The 22332-nt window shown below is 40.1% G+C and overlaps 4 protein-coding genes and 1 pseudogene across 5 annotated transcripts; 3 read left to right on the forward strand and 2 right to left on the reverse strand.

The window, feature by feature from the left end:
• The first annotated feature begins 1560 nt into the window (after window positions 1-1560).
• LOC118217197 (aquaporin-8-like) lies at window positions 1561-5981 on the forward strand. Its single transcript, XM_035399027.1, has 5 exons — window positions 1561-1852; window positions 3078-3204; window positions 3539-3753; window positions 4252-4386; window positions 5939-5981. The coding sequence occupies exons 1-5, from the start codon at window positions 1629-1631 to the stop codon at window positions 5979-5981; spliced, it is 744 nt and encodes a 247-aa protein (XP_035254918.1). The 5' UTR covers window positions 1561-1628.
• A 3295-nt stretch (window positions 5982-9276) lies between these two features.
• Window positions 9277-9825, forward strand: LOC118216925 (annotated as a pseudogene).
• A 2026-nt stretch (window positions 9826-11851) lies between these two features.
• LOC118216924 (hemoglobin cathodic subunit alpha-like) lies at window positions 11852-21852 on the reverse strand. Of its 2 annotated transcripts, XM_035398554.1 has the most exons (4): window positions 21834-21852; window positions 12933-13052; window positions 12237-12444; window positions 11852-12033 (listed from the first exon to the last, which is right to left on the reverse strand). In XM_035398554.1, the coding sequence occupies exons 2-4, from the start codon at window positions 13025-13027 to the stop codon at window positions 11905-11907; spliced, it is 432 nt and encodes a 143-aa protein (XP_035254445.1). In that variant the 5' UTR covers window positions 13028-13052; window positions 21834-21852; the 3' UTR covers window positions 11852-11904. The 2 variants fall into 2 exon arrangements, with proteins under 2 accessions (XP_035254445.1, XP_035254444.1); XM_035398553.1 differs by lacking the exon at window positions 21834-21852 and having other exon boundaries at window positions 12933-13084.
• On the forward strand, window positions 15099-16594 carry LOC118216920 (hemoglobin cathodic subunit beta-like). The gene is made up of 3 exons (XM_035398548.1): window positions 15099-15243; window positions 15568-15790; window positions 16404-16594. The coding sequence occupies exons 1-3, from the start codon at window positions 15152-15154 to the stop codon at window positions 16533-16535; spliced, it is 447 nt and encodes a 148-aa protein (XP_035254439.1). The 5' UTR covers window positions 15099-15151; the 3' UTR covers window positions 16536-16594.
• On the reverse strand, window positions 20640-21923 carry LOC118216916 (hemoglobin cathodic subunit alpha-like). Its single transcript, XM_035398545.1, has 3 exons — window positions 21757-21923; window positions 21061-21268; window positions 20640-20857 (listed from the first exon to the last, which is right to left on the reverse strand). Exons 1-3 carry the CDS (start codon window positions 21849-21851, stop codon window positions 20729-20731), a joined length of 432 nt encoding a protein of 143 aa, XP_035254436.1. The 5' UTR covers window positions 21852-21923; the 3' UTR covers window positions 20640-20728.
• Between the last annotated feature and the right edge of the window lie 409 nt (window positions 21924-22332).

The raw sequence follows: 22332 nt of genomic DNA on the forward strand, positions 1-22332 counted from the left end.
AGGTAATGTTTCAATAGACATGCAATGTCTGGAACGCTTTATAAGTGCGATATTGCCAAACATTGATACATTACCAGTTTCATGAATTGTTAATTGAATAGCCAGTTTTTTTATTTTTTATTTTTTGGGGGTTTTTTAAAATTATTATTATTTTCTAAATGCTTATTATACCTCGGGTTTCTCGTCTGTGTCAGTTTTAAGATGGCTCTGGAGGGGCTAAATATTTTCATTCGGTAATCGCAGATGAGACATGCTAATTGTAAATGAATTGTTCGCCGATTGCTCACAATTTATGCAGTCTGCCGGGCACCAGAAAAGAAAAGATGCTGCAAGATTCCAGTACAAAGTGGCCTTCGTCAGGATGGTGGACGAATGCCGCTTGTGCTGAAACGCGATTATGTTTTTCATTGCTGTTCGACTGTATGCATACGCCAAACTAATAAAGGCTTTTTAATGACCAAAACTGTTTCCTCCACCACGTGTGCCATGAAGCCTTTATTATTATTATTATTATTATTATTATTACTTTTTATTGCTTTCTCTAAAACTGTAAGATAAAGTAGCCTACATTTTGTCAGATAGGCGGAGTGGAAAAATAAACCTTTCATCCACTATGCACTAAATATATAAATATATAACTAGGAACAAGCTAAGACAAGCACGCACCCGCACACACACACACACACACACAGGGTGTTTCCTATGTGCTGGGCTCGTGATCAACGGGTTTTGAGCATGCTGCAAAGAAAATAGCTGAGTCCTTAAGTACGGTGTGTTCGCGTTCATCGGTCAAGGATTTTCGAATAAAACGTAGCTTATGAGGTTTTCAGAATGTTAGTGAGACAGATATTTCGACATTGTACTGTGCACAATTTAAGGGCATCATCTGCGTTCAAAGCTGTTATAACAATCTCATTATGATATAGGCTGTTTATAATGTTGAGTTACTATGATAGTCTATTTGCGATATCTACCACTTTCGAACGGTAAAAAGTAGGCTGAGGCACTCTCTAGAGGGGCATGCGCGCGTGAAAAACAGTGGCATGGAAAATAACCACTTACGAATCCTCATGAAATGGTGTGTGTGTGTTTGTGTTTGTGCATGGGCGCGCGTGCTTATATCGACTACATTTGTTCATAAATGTTCTAAACATGTTTTTATTTGGCCTGTTTTCATACATCTAACATGTTTGTGTTAATGTTAAATTCATCAGTATTTCTAGTGCAGCCCTTGACATTAGTTTATTTCCCTTCCATTGTAAAATGTACATTTTGCTTTGATCTGTTGTGTCAAGACTTTCAAAACTGATTTTTAAAAACAAACAAAACCGAGGGTTAATCTCTCCTGTGGAGCTTTTTTCAACAGGGGAGCTGCCTGGGTCAGAATTGTAAATTAGGTCAAGTGCTGAAACTGTGATTGGAGATCAGGAAACGAGTCTTCCCCTTTTACGACGGGGCGAAGGCACAATTCTAGTTTATGCTATCCAGAGATTTGTCAAAGTTCATGCGATTAGCCGGTATATATTGGAACCGGCTTTGGGATCTGGAGCAAATCCCACATCGTACCGCCGGGCACAGGCTTGAGGACAAACAGCGTAACGTTAGAGGAAAAATCAGCGCTTTGCAGCATGGAGACGACACTGTTGCCGAAATCCAAAAAGTGTGTGGGACCTCCGAGCAAGTTCGAGCGCCTGGTCCAGCCCTGCATAGCTGAGATGGTGGGTACTGCGTTCTTCGTGTTCATCGGCTGCGTGTCAGTCATCGAGAACACTGAGGCGACGGGAAGGTTTCAGCCGGCGCTGGTGCACGGTCTTGTGGTTGCGGTCATGGTGGCATGCATGGCAGAGATCAGGTGAATTCCCGGCAAACTTTTAAACTGTGATTTTCTAGAAACATTGACCTTTTAAGTACGTTTAATTTCTAGTAGTTTGTGGGGTTTGTGTTTGTTTGTGTATGGTCACAACAGGTTCAGCAATGGAAACCAAGCTGTAAAACCATATCTTCAGAAATTCATTTTTATCCCTTGTAGAGCGGTCATGAGTCTCTGGTGTTAATTTCAAGAACCATTTATTTTCCTGACACCTACACTCCAATGGACATCTTGCACAGGGACACTTCGACACGCCCAGGGTGGGGGATCGAACTGGCAACCTTCCGACTGCTAGACAACTGCTCTTACCTCCAGAGCTATGTCGCCCCTTATTTAACTATATTTTTTGTCATCCAAGAAACCTGTAATGTCATAAAAATAAACATTTTTCTGCTGGGTCTCAGGAGAATATCTCTGATGAACAAAAATTGATGTAAGTTCATTATAATGCATGATTATATATTATTTTATGTCATATAGAACTTATCAGACTATTATGAATGCTTTATTAGACCTTCTTCAAGTGAAGTGTTTCCAAAATGATTGTTACTGTTTACAGGGAGGTTGAAGCAGTGTAATGGAAACTGTCTGCACATGAAGTGTCGGGCTAAAATACAGTTCCACTGTGCCCTTGAGCAAAGTCCTTGCTATTTGAAAGCACATCCAGGGGGAGCTGTTTGTGTACTTTTTATATCATTCCAAGTATTTTGGAACACTAAGCATTTTGGAATGTAGTGGGTATTTTTACATATCTTGAGCATTTTAGGATTTTGGGAGACATTTGGAATGTTATGAGCATTTTGTAAAGCTATGAACATTTTGGCCGCTTTCTTGTTTTGCATAGGTCACTGGTAAGCATTTGCAACCTTTTGCAGAACCCTTCCTTGGCTGTGCTGTGTTTCTGTGGTTGCGTCCACATGGTGGCGCTGTTTAGCTAGATGTACGAGGTGTCTCTACAGTGGCTGCTGCGGCCTGGAAACTAATTTAGATTTCAAATATTCCAACGGCTTCCACAGTGCTCTGCATTCACAGCCACTGCACTGGTTTTAACAGGGAAAAAACGCTGCCATCCAGAAGGGTGTTGTGTAGAGTTTCCGACAGTTTAAGATAAATGTCTGTTCAAGGGCATAATGTCTCAAATGGCGGCCACCTACAGAATGCACAGGAGAGGTCAGCCCTCTTCAGCCTTTTTACCTGTCTTCTATAGTGGGTCCCACTTCAACCCACCAATCACCATAGCCATCTACCTGTGTGGAGGTATGAAGCTCAACATGGTGACCCCGTACGTGATCAGTCAGCTGATTGGAGGGGTGCTGGGAGCCGCAATGTCAAAGGTCAGCGCTAACGTCAGCACGGCTGTGTGAACCTTATGTTTTTTTTCTGTGGAACTCCTTGGGGAAAAAGAGATGTGTGTCAAAATTTGGCAGAATATATTTTTTGAAAGCGTAGTAAAACTATTAAAAAATATATTTTAAAGTCATTTTATAGTTTCTGTTTTAAAATAAGCCATTTTCAAATAGAATAAAGCTAAAATAAAGCTGGGCATTGCAAAATGATAATCCAAATGTCATTTTATTTAAGCCGGTAACCTTCTGGTTGATAAATGAAGCTCCTTTGACCTGTGCTCAAGGAGCCGTGTCCCTGTACTGAAACCATGTTTTTTCCCAGGTGATGACGACAAGGGAGAAATACGCCCAGGCCACAGGCGCGGCCTTCACCGTCCTCCAATCAGAGGATCAGCTGGGGGCAGCCATCTTTGGAGAGGCCACCATGACCTGCCTGGTCACTTTGGTGGTATTGATGGGTGCAGTCAACCGCAAGAGCAAGAGCCCCCTTGTGCCCTTCCTGGTGGGCGGAGCCATCGTCATCTGCGTCCTGGCTGGGTATGTTCAGTGGGAGAGGGGGCGGGTCTTCCTGAGGGAGTGGTTTCCACAACAAGCTTGTGAACTTTAGCAAGACACTTGGTTTATGTCTGATTTCTCCTGAGGGTTTTAAAAGTTCAAACTTTTTTTTGACTTTTCTGATGGGGTTTTTTTTTGTTTACCTAAGTGAAGCATTAGTAATCTCTCTAGTGGCCAAATTATATTCACAGAATATAAAAAAAGTCAACTTCCGCAGAAAAGTGTGTGTTCGTGTATATTTATAGGATGTATGTATGTAAATGTAGAGTGAAGTAAAACGCCTGATAGTGCTTCCAGTTTTTTGAACTTTAAGAATATTTGTTTTGCCAGATAATGGACACACATATCTTTTTAAAAAATTTAAACTGTCTTAGTTGTCTTGTTTGGTTGACTTGGCAGCTTTGACAGGTTATGTAGTTGGTTAAATCAGCAGGTTGATGAACTGACTGTGGTCTGAAAGCACTGTGTGTGTCGTTGCAGGGGCGACGTGTCCGGGACGTGTTTGAACCCCGCCCGAGCTCTGGGGCCGGCGGTGATCACGAACTACTGGGCGCACCACTGGGTGTACTGGGCGGGGCCCACAGGGGGCAGTCTCGTAGCTGCTGCTGTAGTGAGGTGAGTGGGCCGGCGGTGCACAGGAGTAAAGGTCTAACATGCACCCTGTCAAATTTGGCTGTTTCAACAGAGTTTCTCTCTAACCTGCACTTCACTACGCAGGTCAGCAAAGAGCTCGGGTCTCTTTTGCTGTGATAAACTGACAAATCATTGCAAGCAGGGAATTCCAAGGGATTATGCTGATGACGGGGGGAGTCAGGTTTAATGGGTGGAGCTCTAATGACCTGTCATTGAATTGTTTGTAGCTATCAAATGTGTGTGGTCTCAACTGCAAAAAATGATTGGTCCAAATCAGTGAGTAGAAAATTGTGACTTTTTTGTTGACCCATAAAGACCAAATGGACTTCAAGGAACACAAGGAGAAATTTTGATATGTTACCACTTAGGTTGCTAATTTCTGTACCATTATGTCATAAATATGTCACATTGGACTTTATATTTAGTGTGAGTAACATAGAGAATTAATACTTTTTGCTAAAAATCTAAACAGAAGTACATTTTCCATATTCTATTGTTTATTTTAACTTAACCAATGTTTATGAAGTCTGCTGACAACAACATTGTTACAAAACCTTAGCCAGCTGGAAAATTCATGCTGCAAGTTGATCAGCAAAACCTTGCTGGTGAGCCTAGCCAATCAATATGGTCTTGCTCGTTAAGCTGGTCATCCAGCAAGCTGGTCAACCAGCATGGTCTTGCTCGTTAAGCTGGTTAACCACATTGGTTATACCGGTTAAGCTGAATGACAAAGATTTAATTAACTCTATTCTGTTCTATAAATATTGTATATTGTTTATTTATTTTTCTCATTAAATATTCATATTGTCATGGTAACATGAAATAGTGTGCAGCACAATGGTATGCTGGATGGCGTTTGTGCCTCACAGCAAGAAGGTCCTTGGATCGGATCTTGGATAGGACCTTTGTGTCTGTGGGTCTTTTCCATGTACTCTGGTTTTCTCCAAAGTCCTAAGACAAAGTGGTTAGGCTAATTGGAGAGGCTGAAATGCCCAGTCAGTTTTTTGGTACAGGCTGTTTTTGCGGCTGACTAATTGTTTGCATCTTTCTCTGTAGTTCTGTTTGTCAAGCCTTCTGCAGACAGTAGTCACTGATACATCCACCATGCCTGCCTTCTAAAGACTGATTCTGATCTATCAGACAGGTTTTTATTTATTATGGAGAGAATTCTTCAGTCATAAACTGTAATGTTCTACCTTAGCCTACCGGGCCCTTTGTGATTATTGAGCTCACCAGTGAGTGCTCTCTTTGTTCTCAATGATGTTCGAAACGATTGATTTTGGTAAGCCTAGGGTTTGGCCTGTGTCTCTCACTGATTGTCCTGTATTTTTCAGCCTCAGAATGGCTTCTTTGACTGTCACTGGCACAACTTTGGTTCTTATGTTGACAAACGGCAAATGTTGACAAATGGTTCTTATGTTGACAAACGACACCAAAGGCATACATACATACACCCAATGCTGACAGTTTTTTGTGTTACTGCAGTCAAAATTAGTTGGCATAATCTCTTGTTTTTTTGCCCCCCTTTTTTCAGACTTTTGCTTGGAGATGAAAAGACCCGTGTAATCCTGAAATGACAGGGTAGCTTGACGGAATCAATTGCCTTTGGATTTCTTTTCTTGTGAAAATGTACATACGTAGCCAGATGAACATTTTAAAAGTAAACGGAACGATTCTGAAACAGAGGTGTGTGTGTGTGTGAGCGCATGCGTGCATGCGTTTGTGCGTGCATTTGTGCGCTTGTGTGTGTGTGCATTTGCATGCGTGCGTTTGCTCGTGCGTGCACGTGTGTGTGTGTGTGTGTGTTTGCCCAGGCGTTATCTTGTCAATGTTCTCACTTTGAAAATTTTCTGATAGTGAAAACGGAAATAAACAGCCGAGTGGAAACAGTTCTAAAATGTGTCTCCTTTCAGAAGGGTTCGTTTCAGACCCTTTCAGTCTCTGTACCTGTCTGTGACTGTCTGTACTATTTCATGTTCGTCCTTACATACACTTATTTCGATCATTTATCTCCTGGTTCCAAACCAGCTTAGGTTTGACTTGTATTACTTACACATAGACAATGATAAGCAGTGAAACAGCAAGTCTATCCCCATGTAGCATGGTTGTAACATCTACTTATAGAATGTAAATACAACATACATATAGATGAGGTAAAACCTGACAGTTAAAAAACAGTTAATTAAATGTGCAATATTTTGACAAGACAAGCATATTTTTTTAAATAGGTACTTTCAACAGCAATACTCTGTATATGTACGGCATTCAACGATCATTTTATCGATCATCATAAAGTATCTGTAGGCCTGGCATAAAGGAGAGGTCTGGTTTGTGCGCAGAGTCTGATGATATTTTCAACATATAATGAGTTGTCCCTTTGGTTGACCAATGGGCTAGCACCAAGGTTCTAAATTTGATACCAGCTGATATGCAGCCTGTGGAGGGAAATGAGAAGGTGAGTGAGCCTGGTGACGTCATAGTTCAGATGAGAAGCACAGTAACAGACGTTCTGGGTGAGCCAGCAGAGGTACCAGGGAGAAGGGAGTTAAAGCTGTCCAGATAGGAGATGACTAGTGCCTGGACTGAGAGGTGGGTAGAGTCAGTGGTGAGGAAGGGGCCGGTTCTCTGGATGTTGCAGAGGAAGAATCCACACGTCCAACACGTTGCTGTGATGTTCTATGATAGGGACAGTTTGTTGTCCAGTACCACTTAAGGCTTCAACATGCCTTTGTGGACACACACACGCCATCCGCTACAATCCAGCATAAGTCATTGTGGACGCAGGAGCTCACATGATAGCACACCATCAGTGTAGCAATGATAGAACAGGCCATGGGAGGGTGGAACCAAGAGGCTTAGTGTATAAAGGGAAGAGGAGGGGATTAAGGACTAAATCACGGGAGACACCTGTTGAAAGGTTCTCAAAAAAGCTGCCTGGATTGAGGTATTATTCAGGCACGAAGGTAGGAAGCAAACCAGCCAATAGCCGTGCTGCAGGTAGTCAGGATGACAGCAGCATGTGACATCGAAGTGGATTAAAATAGAGTAGAGAGAAGAAGCCTTAGCACAGTGGAGCATGGCACAAACTTATTTGAGTGGACAGCTCTGAAGCCAGGCTTGTGAGGAATGTGATTGACAGTCCAGTGCCATTACAGAGCGGGTGAGGTACCACCCTTCCAAGTGACACACAGTGACTAAATTGTCTCTGATTGGATCACAAAATATTAAACTATAATGCAATTGACAAATCAACAAATCAGCACATGGGGAGAGCTTAAATGAAGAAAAAACACCTATTGCAACTATAGGTTCTTGTAGGGGAAAAAATGATTGACTTTGTATTTTGACCATATTAGTACCATTGACTTACAGTGAAACAGGTGGCAGAAAATCTATGCTGCAGCCAACTGCACTGGTGCTAGAGAGCAAAGACCAGGAAGTGAATCTCAGAAATGAAGCTCAGACTTGACTGCTTTTTGAGATGCAGAATGATCCACAAGAAAGCACTGAATTCACACTGGTTTTGGTCATTGTGATGGATTAATTTAGCCAGCAACTAAACCTTTGTGTACCCTACTACTGAATAATGGCTAATGCTAAGTGGGGTTTAATTTAGTTAACTCTTTGGTAGGAGGCCAACTGGGGAAACTGAGAAGTATCTGTAAGTGGTGATGGTTGGTCAGTAGGAGGCGCTATTACTTCTGGACCAATTAAACCTACAGGACAAAACCTATACAGTACAGTGATGGAGAGTCACTGGAATGTGCTTTAGGAGATGCCATCTTGCAGGTAAGGTCTTAACTCAATGTTCATTTAAGATTTCATGGAACTCACAAAGAGTAGAGGAGTTCCTCCGTGTCCTGTCAAAATATGTACCACGACTAGCGTAACCAGAACATCCCCCTGTTTAACTGCCTGAATTTGTATATTCACTCGTTGGTAACTTTATTAGTCTTATTCTTATTATGTCAGGACACAGCTGCCTGCTTGCATGCTTGTTGATGTTATATGTCAAGAACGGGCAGTAGATGGCAATGTTTCTCTCTTTTATGTTCAGCACTGGCCTGCAGCAGACGTTATTTTCTCGATTGAACACCCGTGAGTAACAGGCGTGTAATAAATTGAAATCAATCTTCTTAGTTTGTGAAAATCCGCTGCAGTCCTTATTCCCAATTGTAATTAAAAAACAACAGCAAGTGCTCTTTGAAGAGGGAAGAAAAGAACAGAAGAGAGAAGAGATGATATTCGTGCGTATCTGGCGGTCTTCTCAACCGTCATTTTCCAAGTGAAAATTCCGCATACACCGTTGTTGTGTTTGCAGGAAAACAAACTAATCAGTCTAATGTGTTTGCCATGTATTGATTCACTGGTCCACTGAAGCATTGTGGAATAAAAACGTCGCTGTTTAAACAGCTTTGGGGTTACGTGAAGTGCATCTTCTTGCTGTCTGTCAGCAAATGTTTAAAAAAATGGCAGGACATCAGAATGTTATTATTATTATTATTGTTGTTATTGTTTATTCGGTACTCTATACGTGCGTGGACACCTATCCCTTTAAGCCTGCTTTGCGGCCTATCTGATTCAGCACTGGACAGCTCCCTATACAAGAGTTCAGTGGTGCAAATGGCCAGGGTACGGCACGGAGCGGCCCTGGTAACGGTTCGGCCCTGTGGTGGAAAAGTGCCTAATGAGAATGTAGGGGAGCAGCAGTCCTTACAATCTCATTGGTCAGACCCACAACCTACTGTCATTGGTATATGTGTTTTGGTCTAAGCCAAATTAAAGACCTCGTCTGGAGACTGAATACATCCAATCATTTTCGTGTTTTCATTGAGGGCGGAGAGCCGAGGATCTATAAAACGTTAGACCAGGACCCCGATTACCGTGGGATTCATTTTACAGAAGTATGCTACAAGTGCAAGAACTCAACAAAAACCCTTTAAAAAAAACCGCAAACATGGTCGAGTGGACAGACGATGAGCGCACTGCCATTCTCTCCCTCTGGAAAAAGATCAACGTTGAGGAAATTGGCCCCCAGGCAATGCGCAGGTACCAGTCCGTTATTCGTTTTTATATCTTGATGATTGTTTGTGGCTTGTATGTATGTATATACAGGTCGCAGAAGGCCATGTGGATGTTTTACATTTTTGACTGTGCGTTTGTCTATCTGTCTTTGTGCAACTTCAGGCTCCTGATCGCATGCCCGTGGACCCAGAGGCATTTGGAAACCTGTCCACGGCGGCTGCGATCATGAACAATGACAAGGTGGCCAAACACGGCACGACCGTCATGGGCGGGCTGGGCAGAGCCATTCAAAACATGGATGACATCAAGAACGCCTACCGCCAACTCAGCGTGATGCACTCCGAGAAACTGCACGTGGATCCCGATAACTTCAGGGTGAGTTAAAAAAAAAAAAAAAAAAAAAAAAAAAACGACTCATAATTAAAACACACAAACGCGCAAGCACACGACACACACACATACGCATGCATGCACGCACACACACACACATTTTATCCTGCTTTATATGTAATTCCTGATTTATATTAAATAATTTGTACGTTCGACTATGAGTTTTATGTTCCACCTTATTTCAGATAAGCCAAATATTTTTCGTTCTATCTATGTTCTATCTTCACGTTTTAATCTATAGGGCACTCCCGTTTCAGGTTACATGGGATCAGTTTAAATATCTGTTCATTACAGGGTATTCTGTTAAGGATGAGCCACCTAGTAGTTATCCTGCTTGGATGGACCTGTTTGTTGAAACTGCTTGAAGTGTCTGTTTGTGCCTCTGACTCATGTCTGTGCAAAATTACACAACCAAACGTTACGGATTTGAAGACGAGTAAACAATTATCTGTAACTTTATAAACCCGTTAAAATGTTTGAAAATCAGGGGTGATTTTCCCGAAACATGTCGTAGTAATAAAGCCTTAAAAGTGTCTCTTCAAGCCAATTTTATCATTATATGAGTGTTTCCCAACACATGTAACTATTCAAATAGTAGGCCTACGTGAAATGTCCATTATTTCCGCGACATGCTGAGACTTGTCGTTTTATTCAAAGGAGTGTTTTGTGTGCGTCACGTTAAATCCCTTTGTGGCCTACGTGTAGAGGAAAAACCAATTAGCCTAATACAATTATTTAAATTTAAACGGTATATTTAAAAAAGCGCCATTTGTTAGCACACGCTTCGTAATGTCATTTTGATTCCATATTGCAAACACACCTGAATAATTAATTGAAGTGTAAGCTATCTTCAGGCAACTCAAAGTAATTCTTGAAAAATATCTTAACGGCACCTTTTGGGAAACACGTGAAATGTTCGCGAGTTGTCTTAAAATTGTGCGTGAAGTAGGTCTATGTCATGCATTTTCAAGATTGGCAAACTCACCATTGAACGTGTTTCAAACGTTTTTGGCATCAGGCTCAGACTGAAACGGTTAAACATAATTGCTTGTTAATACATTTGTGAATACTACTGGTGTACAATGCCTCTATACACCTGAGCACACTTGTCGTCTAGGTATTAAATGCGTCATATGTTTGGTTTTACGGTGTAGCTTTTGGACTGCAGTGTGAGATGCTGGCAATATAACATGTTTCAGAGAAGTGTGAATGCTTGACTACACTCTACTGCATCGAAGGAAATGTCAGCGTGAGCACTGCTGTAATTGGGAATTCTGAATCGGGTAGGAAATGGGTGAAGCATAAAATAAATAATGCTATCATAAAATTATGTTTTTATAATAAAAATGTATATATTAGGTAAATGTGTTATTATATTATTATGAACATTCAGTATTTCTTTGAAATTTTTTCTAAATGTTTCATACACTTAACTAATAGGCGTATGTCCCATTTTTAACATGCATAAAACATTTAGCAAAATGTACAGAACATCTATTAATTATTTTACATTTTGCTAAACAATTCAAACAAATATTTTATTTGTTGCGTGTATAAAACTTTTAGCTAAAAGTGCAAAGCATTTCTGTACATTTAGCAAAATGTTTTATGTATTTAGTTTAATGTTTCGTACGCTGCTTTTGAGCTACTTAACAATTGTGTATGGTTTTTGTCAAATTCACCCAGGTTCAACTTTTAGTAAAAGCGGAATGACACTTGAGAGATGTATTTCATAACCGGTGACTAAACTAGCGTAAGTTTGGTTTTTGTTTTGTGTTTCTGTTTGCTGTTTGTCATCTGTATTTATAGATTTGCCAGGCTAACAGTTTCTCAGGTGCTAATAACTGAAGAACTGAGAACACAAGGGTTAAAGTGCATTTGCTTGCTATAGGTCATGAACCCCAAATGCCCCTACACCAGGTTGCTCATCAGAAACTTCTGTAAACATTTAAAATATCCTTCATTGCAAATGAAAAAACTGGGTGGGACACATTGCTTCTGGAAAGAACTTTTATTTTTGTTCGTTTCTTTAAATTGAGTTTGCTTGGCAGACGGCATTTAACAAAGCTGCCAGTGGATGACATCTTATCGGTATTTATCTGACAGAGCTGCACCCACAGCTGCAAGGAATTTATCCATTGCCACATGCACCTCAGCGGTGAAATCAGCCGGGAAGTTGACCGCGCAAGCCACCAGGAGGTTGTGGGACAACGTCTAAAATGATAAAAGCAGTAAAATGAGAAAGGTCAAAAATAATTGAGGAATTACATGATCACACCACAAATGTCTTACTCCAGAAATGTATGGTCAAGAAGATTGATGCTTTTCCACTATTATGACAGGGAAGGGGGGCATTCCCCGAACTTTTTACATGTGCTCATATAACAGTGAATCATTGCATAGTTAATTTGCCTCACCTTGAAGTTGCCAGGGTCGATGCGCATTTTGAAAGCATGCAGGTCACTGAGTGCACTTAGTGCACCGACAAGGTCATCCATTTTGCCGACAGCATCGCCAACAGCTGCCATGATGACCTTGCCATGTTTCTTGACAGAGGGAGAGCCAGGTCCAAGGTCAGGCCAGTGAGAAAAGTATACTTTCGTAGCAGGGAAGACTACGATCGTTCTGGCAAGAGATGAGAACAATAGTCAATTTTACTTAATGTAAGCAATAAGAGTTCTGCATACTTTATAAAGCAACAGCTCTTAGCGACTTAACATGAACATTAAATTTATTTGGCAGACGCTTTGATCCAAAACAACCTACAATGAGTACATCGAAGGACCTCCTTTGTACTGGGCAATCATTCATCATGAGAGAGTATATGCCTGCATGCTGTGGTTCAGCACCCAGGTCAGTATATTAATTTTTGTTTGTCTCGCAGCCCTTCTTCACAAACATGTCCATAAATATATTTTATAATTATATAATACATTAAAATCAACAGGCTAAGTCTGTGCGATATGAATACTGAAACTGAGAAATATTGCGTCTTCCATGATTGTCACAAGCACTAAACACCCACACTCATTTTCTGTCATAATTTAATATGGATTTGGCCACATTCACGATCATATCTGAAAGGAAATAGTGAACATTATTAATCGGTCTACCTTGACAGAGCCTCGGCTCCGAGCTCATCAGCCTTGCTGGAGATCTTCTGCCAGAATCCCGTTACCAAGCTCTTGTCCTTTGCGGTCAGACTCATTTTTAGCTGCTTTGTAACACTTGTCCTCTTAGAACGACTGAGAAGAGAATCAGTATAGTCGTTTCCAAAACAGCCGTTTATATATATTGAGCCGTCTGAGTGGACACACCCACAAAATTAATTAACCACGCCTCTGGAATGTATGCCATGCTGGCCCTTATTCTGCCGTAATCTCCCCACATCACAGTCTTCTCTTTTTTGTTTAATGACATATTCCCAAATACAGAGCTCAGTGTAGTGCATGACTCAATGAGATATGACTAACATTGCAATTTACCCAACTAAAAGGGTTAAGTCTTTTCCCAAATAACTCAATAAACATTAGCATTAAGACATTAATTTAAACCTTTTTCCAAAAGGATTGCAGTTGAATACCATTGGAATGATATGCTCACCAGCCATTCACAACCCAGACAGGGCATTCAAACACAATACCGGATGTAGAAAACAAATAAAAAAACTCAAAATTAATTTGCTTTAGTAGATACTAACTTTACAGTAGGCTACACATGCACATTGTAAGTAATATTCGACTAATTACACAGTGAACGTTAAATACAGCTAAGAAGGGAGGGTTGTTCATGAAATAACAGTGAATATTATGTAAAGACTATAACATGTTATTTCTAGGTAAATATCAATTTGTGATGTTGGTCTTGAGGTAAAATACCTCAACGTAGAACTTAAAGCAACAGAAAAAACCCAAAATAAGTTACAGTGTTTCATTTATATTTGTATATGTCTGCGTGTTTCAATTGTACCATTATAACTGAGGCTGTACCTCTTAACAATAAGGTTTTCTGAGTTTCTTTATATGACTTTTGTCTGTGTATGGGTTTTTGCACAAGCACTATCTACTACTGAAGCTCCCTTTATCTATGTCTCATGCTCAAAGTATGATAACATTATCTAATAAAAATGGAACAGGATCTCATGGGTGGACTGTGTCACACAAAGATAAGAAATTTTCTTCAAACTTGATAATGTTCATGAAAACTCTTAAAAGCACCCCCACCCACAACCCTTCACCCCACCTCATAAACATAGACTTAGAAATAATACAGCCCTGCACTGAATAAAATATAAATTTTTGTTTATAATATGAATAAAATGTTTGATCCCATAAAACTCAAATTAAATGTTACATGATCACAGGTTCAGATATGTAAATATGATATTTTAGTGACCATCCTGGGACACACTGCTAATCTGGAGTGCCTTCAGTGTGTTGAGCAAAACTTCAAATAATATGAATCTAAAGTCTGTGCTGAGCATTTACAGCCAATACAATAATTTATCAAATCAAAGCTGAGATGCATTCTGGCAAACTGACAGGCAGTGCAGTTCAAGCTCAAGTTTATGTGTATTTATTTACTTCTGCAGCTCTGTTCTTATTTTGCATTCAACCTGCTCCCATCAAAATTATAAGTAAAGAGTAAAATGTGAATATATGGATAATAGAGTAAATTATTATATAAAGGGAAAGTAATAAGACAACACACTAAAAGGTTAAAAGAGTACTAAAAGAGTAAATTGTACACTGTGGAATATCATAAAAAATCTATTTAAAAATAAAGTAAAAAGACAACGTGGTAAAATGCCTTTTTTACTGAGAATAAATTAGGAATTCACTTGCGGCCAGTACTAAAAGAGTAAAATGTGAATACATTCTGGAATACCATAAACATTCTATTTAAAAGGAAAGTAAAAAGACAACATGGTAAAATGCGCATTTTTTTTACTGAGAATAAATAAGGAATTCACTTGTGGCCTGTTCTCAAAGATTCCACAAACAGGCATACATGATAGCACAAAATGTATTATGAGTGAATGATTACTGTAACGATTGGACTGTCGATTTAAATAAATTTTATAAGTTTTATTTTTTAATTCGTGCTTGGTCTTGAATGTTAAATTGTATTCTCCGCGGGACGTTTCCTATTATGGAATTTCATCTGGAACGAATCCAGTCGATGTACGCTACGTCACGCCATTTGGAAAGAATTAACCAATCAGATCAATTGTCCCATTCCGGGGGCGGAGGGAAATTACCACGATAAAAGGGCTCAGACAGTGCAGATCAGATTCAGTTTCCATCTTGTTGCAAAAGCGGGAGAAGCAAACATGGTCGAATGGTCAGCCAGCGAGCGCAGTACTATCACTTCCCTCTGGGGAAATATTAATGTCGCTGAAATCGGACCCCAGGCTTTGGCGAGGTAGGACTGTAAAGTCTAATATAAAAAAAATAAATAAAGAAAAAATTCTATTTATTATACTATATTAATTATATATGTAGTATGCACAAAAGTTTTTTTAAACATAATAATACGTGTTATGATGTGTTTTATATATATAATTTGTTTAAAAAATTTTGGCATACTACCAGCCTACTAGCCAACGTACCTGCTCTACGATACTAACCTTTGACTAATAATTATGTCACTACTAATAACTAGTATAACACATTGATGTCAACCTGTATTATTATTATTATTATCCTGTCTCTTCATCAGTGCCTTATCTGTTGTTTGAAATTGTAGAGTTTTGATCGTGTACCCCTGGACTCAGCGTTATTTTGGGAAGTTCGGGGACCTCTCCAATGCTGCGGCCATCCATGGTAATGCCAAGGTAGCGGCTCACGGAGAGGTCGTTCTGGGCGCCCTGGAGAAAGCTGTGAAAAACATGGACGACATCAAGGGAACATACTCCAAGCTGAGCCACCTGCACTCCGAGAAACTGAACGTCGACCCCGATAACTTCAGGGTAAGTCGACCGGTGTGCGGTACTGCGACCCACCGGGGCTCAGACAAAGCTGTGCAGCATCCACAGCGAAAGGAAAATCGCATCTGGCACAGGGAAATTATACGTATTCCCATTCCCTAAGATAACGAAAGGACGTGATCCAAGCGTTCTCATGCGTGACAGCGGCCACGGAATGGATAACTCGGAGCTGCTACTGTATTTTGTCGCACAGACACCGTTTGTTGCATAATTGGGTCAACTGTATACAAGTAGATGCGAACGACTATGTACTTGTTGTACTCTGCACAGTTCCAAGTACGCACCAGTTCCTGGGTTCAGTTTAACTGCAATGCACCCTGTCCGTAATACAATTAGCGTGCTCTCACAAAGTATTATATTGCACATTACTATAAGGCAGGCTGTAACTCAAGGCTTTGTGGTAGTAATACATAGAAATCTGACGCGTGTGTGAATTACTTATGCATTCAATTAAAAATACGTTCGACACACTGAATGTATACATTGAATCTGGGCCCTGCCGTGTGTCTGCTTGCGATCTGCAAGCATTAGACTAAGGGTTTAAGAGTTTCAACGCTTTCTGAGTTTTCTAATCTATCTACATTTTCATCCACAGCTGTTCGGTGACTGCCTCACCATTGTTTTGGCTGCCAAGCTTGGCGGTGCAGGATTCTGCCCGGAAATCCAGGCCGTGTGGCAGAAATTCGTGGCTGTCGTGGTCAGCGCCCTTACAAAGCAGTACTTCTAAAAGCAACATCCTATCACTGAATGCTTGAATACAATAAATAAAACAAATTTCAAAAGACATTTCCCTGGCTGCTTTGTTTTCTTAGTTTCTCTCTTTCTTTGTCTTAATTTGCATATAAATGAAATGTGCTGGCCCTTCACAAGAGGCAATGCAATTGTCAATCCACCACCAAGGCCCAACCCACCTAGTCCCACTCCCCAAAATATCAAATGATTTCATAGCCTTGTTTTATTGGTGCTTTGTTTGCTTCTGTAAAGCATGTTTGTTGCAGATATGGAAGAATGCTCATATGCCTTTATATTAAATCATTATTAGAACATTTCTGACTATGCCGGTAGCCTCCAATTAATTGAGAATTCATAAACTTCTCTCAATAATAGCTTCAATAATTGAAAGGGGTGCTGTTCCCACAATATACAATGTCCTATTTGGGACAAAAACATATTTTTTCTTAATTCTGCTCTTTACTTCACAATTTTAGATTTGCAATCATACAATTCCCATGTAGTTGGAGTGCAGAATCTCAGTTTGAATTTGAGTGTTTTTATGCATTTTGGATTTGAATTGAAAAAATGAAAATTAGGTTGAAGTGCAGACTGTCATCTTTAATTTAAGGGTATTCCTAAGGGAAAAAATATTACGCTCTAAGTATACCTTTAGGAGATAACTAACTACTAATTTTGTCTGAAAGTTGTGCTTTTGTCCAACTTTTGTCCACATCTCTGTAGATAGACCAGTGCCTATTGTTTTTGCACCACTGAACTCTCAAATGTGCATTCGTCTTTGTAATGAGAGGTTTATGCAGTGCAACCGTACTATCATGTTCCTCTCTATGTAGTTGCGGACAAACTGTTCTTGCTGAAAGTCTGATCACGTCCTGCATTGACATTCTTAGTCACCTGTGGAAGAGTTGCTCTTCTGTTTTTACTTACATATCGCACTAATGCACGAACATCGTGGTCATCGAATGTGCGCTGTCGACCGCAATCTCCATCCCCCTTTAGTCACTGTTTCTATTGCCACTCTTTCCAGGCTGACATATTTCAGCAATTTCTTTTCTCTTCTCATTTGGAATATATTTGATTGTGATATGGTGTGCTTGCAGTGGTGGTGACTATTTCATTCTGATGACACGGTTCCATGTAAGTGAGGTTTAGATTCAACACGGCTGGCTGCACTCAAGCCTGGCTGTGTTCAATCAGCTGATTAATCAATTTACCAAATTATCAATTTAATTAGGTTATTTGGTTGCTTGAGTAATTAAAGGGGCAATTACTTTTTCACATAGGTGTTATGGATGTTTGATAACTTTTTTCATTAAATAAATGAAATAATTATTCAAAAATGTGTTTTGTGTTAACTTAACGTCCCTTTGTCAAATACAAAAATGTGTCTAAAGATGTGAAACCATTTAGTGTGAATATGCAATAATCAAGGAAATCATGAAGGGGAAAAAAACGTTTTCTCAGCATCTGTGTATCCTGGGGTATGACTGGAAAAAGAAATCTGGTTTTGTCCAGTATCAGAAGTACATACAATAACTGCAGAATAAAGAAAATACAAAACAATATTTGGGATTTCTTTGTTGTTTTTTTTGAACAAATATGTCCTGTAAGTTCACTGAGTGAGAATTGGATCAGGGAATTTGGTACAGATGTGCTCTTTATTTTAAGCTTTGAACCATGTCTGTACTGCATATAGTTTTGGAGATAATGGGGTTTATTTTAGACTGGAGGAGAATCATACAAAAAGTCTTGGGTTTTAAATGAGTTTTAAGGGGTTAAAGTTGACTTTCAGCAAGTATACTAGTAGTATGGTATCTAGGGATGAACTATATAGTGCACTAAAATACCAACTGAAGTATATGAAATTTAGTATCATTATTTGAAATGCAGCTGGGTGGCATGGTGGTGCAGTGGATACCATCCTGGCACCCCTCTGCACCCCTTACTGTGGTGGCCAATATCCTGGCTGGGTACAGCTTTTAAAAATCAGTGTTAAGTTCTCAATGTCCGTATGGGTGGTTATTAATGTTCTATGGTGCCTTGTAATAAAGTTGCAATGTTAGGCAAACGTCACAATTTGAAAACCTTTCTAAAAGCATGTAAAAAGGCTTGTTTAGGAATATCGTGTGGGCTAAATTTAGTGAAACACTTTCACTGAGAAATTTCTGCAAAGATCTCCTGAGGTGCCTTAAAGCATTTTATGTATTTAGCCAAGGAGTACCCAGAAAACGCTCGTTGACCAATCAGTGCACTGTATTACGTGAATCTTTTTATTTTCACCAATAGAAAGTCGAACTTCAATAATCAGTATAGCGAGGGTATTTTTTTACGTGAATGAAACGGGAGCTAAACGTCTTTTTGTTTTGCGTTTTCAGGGGCGCGGTGTCCGGCGCCTGCATGAACCCAGCCCGCAGTTGTGGCGAACGTCTGGGGCTACCACTGGATCTACTGGGTGGGCCCTATGGCGGGGGCTCTGCTCACGGTCGGCTTCGTAAGATAGAGTCCAAACTCCCCTTAAACCAAGATTACCATAGTGCTGTTCTGTCAACTACAGCCTACCCTTCCCTATCGCAAGGAGACCATTATGAGCCATTATATTGCCATTACATGGGAAATGTTTAGCTTCAGTTCCATCTGTGCCAAAGCTTCCCTTATTCAAGAAGAATCGAACTTGTGAGTTGTCTGGCCCTACATTTTGAACAATTACACTGACCCTGATACGCACCGACATAATCTTTTATGATAGGCTATTCCACGTCTGCATGTTTCAAGAATAACCCTTTCAGAAATAACAAAATATTACGCTAGGCTCCATTTTGAAGCATGTGGTCCAGCACCCTGTTGGACTCGGTGCCCCCATGGTTGAAAAAGCATCGCTAAAACTCCCTCTAGAGTGGCGAAAACGAGAGGAAGTGCCCTATTGGCTGCCCTTCACATGGGAAAAAAATGATTGAGTGCCCTCTAGCGTGCCCCTTCATGCAATAAATTGTGATGTGCCCTCTAGAGAAAGAAAATTCGATAACGTGTCTTAATGAGTGCCCTTCTAGTGGAGAAAACGTGATGCAGTGCCCTGTAAGGTGCCCTTACAATGGTCTAAACTTGACGTTCCCTATGGGTGCCCTTCCAATGGAAAGGGGTGCCGTTATGAAGTGCCCTCTATGCCGCCCCTACATGACAGTGTCCCAAAGGGTGCCCTTTCCAGAAGAGAAAATGGGATGCAGTGCTGTATAGGGTACTCCTACATGCGTGAGAATGTGGGGAAGTTTCCTAATGGATGCCCCTCCAGTGGATAAAATGTGATGTGGTGCCATATAGGTGCCCTTAAAATGGGATAAACTTGAGGTTCCCTACAGATGCCTTTCTGATGAAAAAAACTCATGAATTGCCCTCTTATATGCCCTTCCAAGTGAGAAAACACGATGCATCATAGCTTTTTGTGCGCTGGTGGGGCCCCATGTCATGCAGTAGGTGCCCTTTATATTTTTTCACCCCTGCCCTTCAAACAGCTTGAGTCCGCCACTGGTCCAGCAATAAAATAATTATTTTAGTGACTTCAAAGCTGGTTTGGTTTTTGTTTTGTGTTTCTGTTTGCTGTTTGTCATCTGTATTTGCTTTATGTCCTTTTGCCTACATAGTGTCTTTGAATATAATAAGATGAAAAATAATAGAGAACATGACTTATGATCTTCATGCCTTCATTATAGTGGATTTTAAAAATAAAAATCACATCTTTATCACAAATAAATAACACTTTCATTGTTAGATGTGATCTAACAGAGGTGAATGACAACAATTAACCATATATGTTATTTATATTGTTTGAAATTTGAGACAAAGATCATATATATTGAGTATTTTTGCAAAAAAATATTTATGGATTGCTCTAATATTTCAGTGATGTCCTGGGTATAGATTTGCCAGGCTAACAGTTTCTCAGGTGCTAATAACTGAAGAACTGAGAACACAAGGGTTAAAGTGCATTTGCTTGCTATAGGTCTTGAACCCCAAATGCCCCTACACCAGGTTGCTCATCAGAAACTTCTGTAAACATTTAAAATATCCTTCATTGCAAATGAAAAAACTGGGTGGGACACATTGCTTCTGGAAAGAACTTTTATTTTTGTTCGTTTCTTTAAATTGAGTTTGCTTGGCAGATGGCATTTAACAAAGCTGCCAGTGGATGACATCTTATCGGTATTTATCTGACAGAGCTGCACCCACAGCTGCAAGGAATTTATCCATTGCCACATGCACCTCAGCGGTGAAATCAGCCGGGAAGTTGACCGCGCAAGCCACCAGGAGGTTGTGGGACAACGTCTAAAATGATAAAAGCAGTAAAATGAGAAAGGTCAAAAATAATTGAGGAATTACATGATCACACCACAAATGTCTTACTCCAGAAATGTATGGTCAAGAAGATTGATGCTTTTCCACTATTATGACAGGGAAGGGGGGCATTCCCCGAACTTTTTACATGTGCTCATATAACAGTGAATCATTGCATAGTTAATTTGCCTCACCTTGAAGTTGCCAGGGTCGATGCGCATTTTGAAAGCATGCAGGTCACTGAGTGCACTTAGTGCACCGACAAGGTCATCCATTTTGCCGACAGCATCGCCAACAGCTGCCATGATGACCTTGCCATGTTTCTTGACAGAGGGAGAGCCAGGTCCAAGGTCAGGCCAGTGAGAAAAGTATACTTTCGTAGCAGGGAAGACTACGATCGTTCTGGCAAGAGATGAGAACAATAGTCAATTGTACTTAATGTAAGCAATAAGAGTTCTGCATACTTTATAAAGCAACAGCTCTTAGCGACTTAACATGAACATTAAATTTATTTGACAGACGCTTTGATCCAAAGCAACCTACAATGAGTACATCGAAGGACTTCCTTTGTACTGGGCAATCATTCATCATGAGAGAGTATATGCCTGCATGCTGTGGTTCAGCACCCAGGTCAGTATATTAATTTTTGTTTGTCTCGCAGCCCTTCTTCACAAACATGTCCATAAATATATTTTATAATTATATAATACATTAAAATCAACAGGCTAAGTCTGTGCGATATGAATACTGAAACTGAGAAATATTGCGTCTTCCATGATTGTCACAAGCACTAAACACCCACACTCATTTTCTGTCATAATTTAATATGGATTTGGCCACATTCACGATCATATCTGAAAGGAAATGGTGAACATTTTTAATCGGTTTACCTTGACAGAGCCTCGGCTCCGAGCTCATCAGCCTTGCTGGAGATCTTCTGCCAGAATCCCGTTACCAAGCTCTTGTCCTTTGCGGTCAGACTCATTTTTAGCTGCTTTGTAACACTTGTCCTCTTAGAACGACTGAGAAGAGAACCAGTATAGTCGTTTCCAAAACAGCCGTTTATATATTGAGCCGTCTGAGTGGACACACCCACAAAATTAATTAACCACGCCTCTGGACTGTATGCCATGCTGGCCCTTATTCTGCCGTAATCTCCCCACATCACAGTCTTCTCTTTTTTGTTTAATGACATATTCCCAAATACAGAGCTCAGTGTAGTGCATGACTCAATGAGATATGACTAACATTGCAATTTGCCCAACTAAAAGGGTTAAGTCTTTTCCCAAATAACTCAATAAACATTAGCATTAAGACATTAATTTAAACCTTTTTTCAAAAGCATTGCAGTTGAATACCATTGGAATGACATGCTCACCAGCCATTCACAACCCAGACAGGGCATTCAAACACAATACCGGATGTAGAAAACAAATAAAAAAACTCAAAATTAATCTGCTTTAGTA

This window comes from Anguilla anguilla, chromosome 17 (assembly GCF_013347855.1).
Source record: "Anguilla anguilla isolate fAngAng1 chromosome 17, fAngAng1.pri, whole genome shotgun sequence".
NCBI classification, from domain to species: domain Eukaryota; kingdom Metazoa; phylum Chordata; class Actinopteri; order Anguilliformes; family Anguillidae; genus Anguilla; species Anguilla anguilla.

Coding starts and splice junctions, on each gene's coding strand:
- LOC118216920 (XM_035398548.1), top strand. CDS start 15,152: ATGGTCGAATGGTCAGCCAGCGAGCGCAGTACTATCACTTCCCTCTGG. Junction 15,244..15,567: donor GGACCCCAGGCTTTGGCGAG/GTAGGACTGTAA, acceptor TTGAAATTGTAG/AGTTTTGATCGTGTACCCCT. Junction 15,791..16,403: donor TCGACCCCGATAACTTCAGG/GTAAGTCGACCG, acceptor TTTCATCCACAG/CTGTTCGGTGACTGCCTCAC.
- LOC118217197 (XM_035399027.1), top strand. CDS start 1,629: ATGGAGACGACACTGTTGCCGAAATCCAAAAAGTGTGTGGGACCTCCG. Junction 3,205..3,538: donor TGGGAGCCGCAATGTCAAAG/GTCAGCGCTAAC, acceptor GTTTTTTCCCAG/GTGATGACGACAAGGGAGAA. Junction 4,387..5,938: donor GTAGCTGCTGCTGTAGTGAG/GTGAGTGGGCCG, acceptor CCCTTTTTTCAG/ACTTTTGCTTGGAGATGAAA.
- LOC118216924 (XM_035398554.1), bottom strand. CDS start 13,027: ATGAGTCTGACCGCAAAGGACAAGAGCTTGGTAACGGGATTCTGGCAG. Junction 12,445..12,932: donor GGAGCCGAGGCTCTGTCAAG/GTAGACCGATTA, acceptor ATCTCTTGCCAG/AACGATCGTAGTCTTCCCTG. Junction 12,034..12,236: donor TCGACCCTGGCAACTTCAAG/GTGAGGCAAATT, acceptor TTATCATTTTAG/ACGTTGTCCCACAACCTCCT.
- LOC118216916 (XM_035398545.1), bottom strand. CDS start 21,851: ATGAGTCTGACCGCAAAGGACAAGAGCTTGGTAACGGGATTCTGGCAG. Junction 21,269..21,756: donor GGAGCCGAGGCTCTGTCAAG/GTAAACCGATTA, acceptor ATCTCTTGCCAG/AACGATCGTAGTCTTCCCTG. Junction 20,858..21,060: donor TCGACCCTGGCAACTTCAAG/GTGAGGCAAATT, acceptor TTATCATTTTAG/ACGTTGTCCCACAACCTCCT.